The 2,676-nt window shown below is 49.1% G+C and overlaps 1 protein-coding gene across 1 annotated transcript in view; it reads right to left on the reverse strand.

Annotated features, from left to right (window-relative positions):
• Positions 1-56: 56 nt before the first annotated feature.
• GFI1B (growth factor independent 1B transcription repressor) overlaps positions 57-2,676 on the reverse strand; it is an 11,593-nt gene continuing 8,973 nt past the window's right edge. Inside the window, exons 6-7 of the mRNA XM_009322060.1 lie at positions 2,533-2,676; positions 57-2,062 (exon numbers count right to left, since the gene is read on the reverse strand). Coding sequence (XP_009320335.1) covers positions 1,884-2,062; positions 2,533-2,676 — 323 coding nt within the window. The 3' untranslated portion in view covers positions 57-1,883. The remainder of the gene's footprint in view (positions 2,063-2,532) is intronic.

A 2,676-nucleotide genomic window follows, 5' to 3' on the forward strand; every position in this document is an offset into this window, starting at 1 on the left:
CATCCCCACTGCCTGCATCTCCAGAGCCAAGTATGAGCCTTTCTTGAAATGGATGTTTTTAACATGAAATCCAGTGTATTAGCCCAGTTACTGAGAGGGAACAGATTTATCAGATAAATCCCAGCAGACCTGTACATGTTGTCACTGTCTGGTATAGTGCAATAAAAATATACATTAGAATAAGTATAAATACATATTTACAGTGTACAAGTAAAGCCAGGAGTACAGACTCTGCTTTGAGCTTCCAGAATGCATATTAATGACTTAATTAGGCACAGCATAAAACAGGGGCAAGTACATTTTAGGTCTTAGTCAGGAGAATGGCTTTGGATTTACAGCAGTGTAACTGAGGGCAGGACAGACCTCTTCTCTCCTGGCAATAAATGAATTTTCCACTTGGACCGTTTCTTCTTTGCCCATGATGGCAGCCTTGCTTCATAAGCATTCAGAGTGAAATGGCTAGTGCCACAGCCCGCTCTCTAGGCTACTTCTCACCGGTGTCATCGTCCAAGTCTACGCGTTCAGGGATGTAGTTACGGAGTGGGCTGTGTGCTGCTACAATGCCCCGCTTAACTGAAAGCACTTGTCTTTTTAATGCTATAATAATACTTTGTTCTTCCTGTTAAGAACTCTAGGGACTCTACAAACCTGAGTGAATGACTCCACATCACCAGGAGGGGTGGAGAAATAAAAGCCCAGTGCAGTGAGTTGCCAAAGGTTATATAGTGAGAACGTAGCAGAGCTTGGAGGGGAACTGGCTCTTTACTTGTTCCAGTGCTTTGCTTCAACCCCTAGACCTGGAAGAAGGAGGAGGAAATACCACTGCTCTGTTTGTATAATATTTGTAAGGTACTCACATACTATGGCAATGTGTACAGGCTGGGTCACTTCCTCCTTTAAGAGAGTGGCCGGAAAGCAGAACTCTGGCCCTTGACATCGATATCCAAGGGCCGTTCCTGGCCACGCAGCGACACAGGATTGCCCAGGACGGCTCTAAGCTGTTATGTCCAGCATGCAGTGAAATACTGTGGGACATACCAGCCCGGATTCCAAGAGCAGCCAGTCTCTCTCGCATGGTACTGAGTCATGGGGCTTGTTAGCTTATGCCTAGTGCTGTGGCATGGCTCTTCCTGGAGCTCGCTTTGCTGCCACTAACCCAGGGATCTTTGCAGTATGGTGCATATGAGGAATGCATTTAGAGACCCCTGTTATCAGCTAGGGATAGGAGCTGTTTTTTCAGTATTTTCCTCCCACTCCAAGCTAAAAATACAACACAGTTAACTTGTCATTTGATCACAGTAAATGGTCCGCTGAAAGAAAATGACTTCAGATGTCTGTTGCCAGAATTTATGACCTGGGCAAGTCTCTGCAGAAGCCCTGTCCAGGTTGAACACAGCTCACTGAATGCAATCTATTTGCATGCCCCAGCCTTATCTCCCTAACCATCGAAGCAGAACATGGTTACGGCACTAGCTTGGCACAGACTGTTGCTGCCACTAGTCCAAGATTTCCCGCCTCACTGCTGGTCAGTCTGATGAACCGAATTCTGCATGGGGTGTAAATCCAGAGTGATAGTGACCTTGGAGGAATTCCTCCGGATTGGCACTTGAGCAGGTGATGTCAGGTCTGGGCTGGTACCTGTTGTAATTGAAAAGTGGGAGGTCCCACATGTTTCTTTGTCACCTACTGGGATGTGCAAAGCCCTGGGGTGCCAGAATATCAAAGCCAATGACATGACTTTGCTAGTCCCCAGGGGAACATAGGAAGCTATACGAGCTTTATGAGGTGGGCAGCCCCATGCTGGATGGAGATGCTGGGGAGAGCCTTCTTCCCTGGAGCATGCACTGGCAGTGGGAGCTCCAGCAAAGGCCTGGAGCCATCCCTCACTTGAGACTGTGTTGGGTCTCTCGGTGCCTCCGTAGATCCACCTTGCGCTGGAAGCCCTTGGCACAGAGCTCACAGCTGAAGGGCTTGAAGCCGGTGTGCTTGCGGCTGTGAGTGATGAGGTTGGAGCTCTGGCTGAAGGCTTTGCCGCATACCTGGCATTTGTGGGGCTTCTCCCCTGCAGGGCAGAGAAAATGGTAAGAAACACTTTGACAGATGAGAGAAGGGAGGTAGAAATGCCCTTTAGCAGACTCAGACCTGACTGGCTATGCTTGGGCAACAGGGTGCTGCCAGCCCAGCTGGCCTGCTAATGCGTCTGCACTCTGACGCAGCACCAGAGGGTGAGAAGAACCAGAGGCAGTCCTCCCCAGCTGTGTGGCCCATGCCCTGTCTGCATCCAGGGCTGGGTACAACCATGACATGCACCGGAGGCTGGTCAATAACCACCTCCCTGCCACACAGAGGAGGACATGCATCTCAGTGATGCTTAGACCTTCTGCTGTCTTTACCGCACAGGGTAGAATGAGTTTCCATTGCCTCTGGACACTTATCCCCAGCCCAGTACCTCTGTGTCTGGGGATTATGTATGTGTATCAACATGATGGACTCTAATTTGCATTTGCTTATTGGGAATATTTTGTTTCTCACCGGTGTGGATGTAAGTGTGTTTCTTCATATCCGACTTCTGGTGGAAGCGCTTGCCACAGTATTGGCAGGGATATTGCCGTGTATCTGAATGGATCAGCAGATGAGTGGAGAGGGTGGAAGAACGCTTGAATGTCTTCCCACACA

The sequence above is a fragment of the Pygoscelis adeliae genome, unplaced genomic scaffold (assembly GCF_000699105.1).
Source record: "Pygoscelis adeliae isolate BGI_AS28 unplaced genomic scaffold, ASM69910v1 Scaffold114, whole genome shotgun sequence".
NCBI classification, from domain to species: domain Eukaryota; kingdom Metazoa; phylum Chordata; class Aves; order Sphenisciformes; family Spheniscidae; genus Pygoscelis; species Pygoscelis adeliae.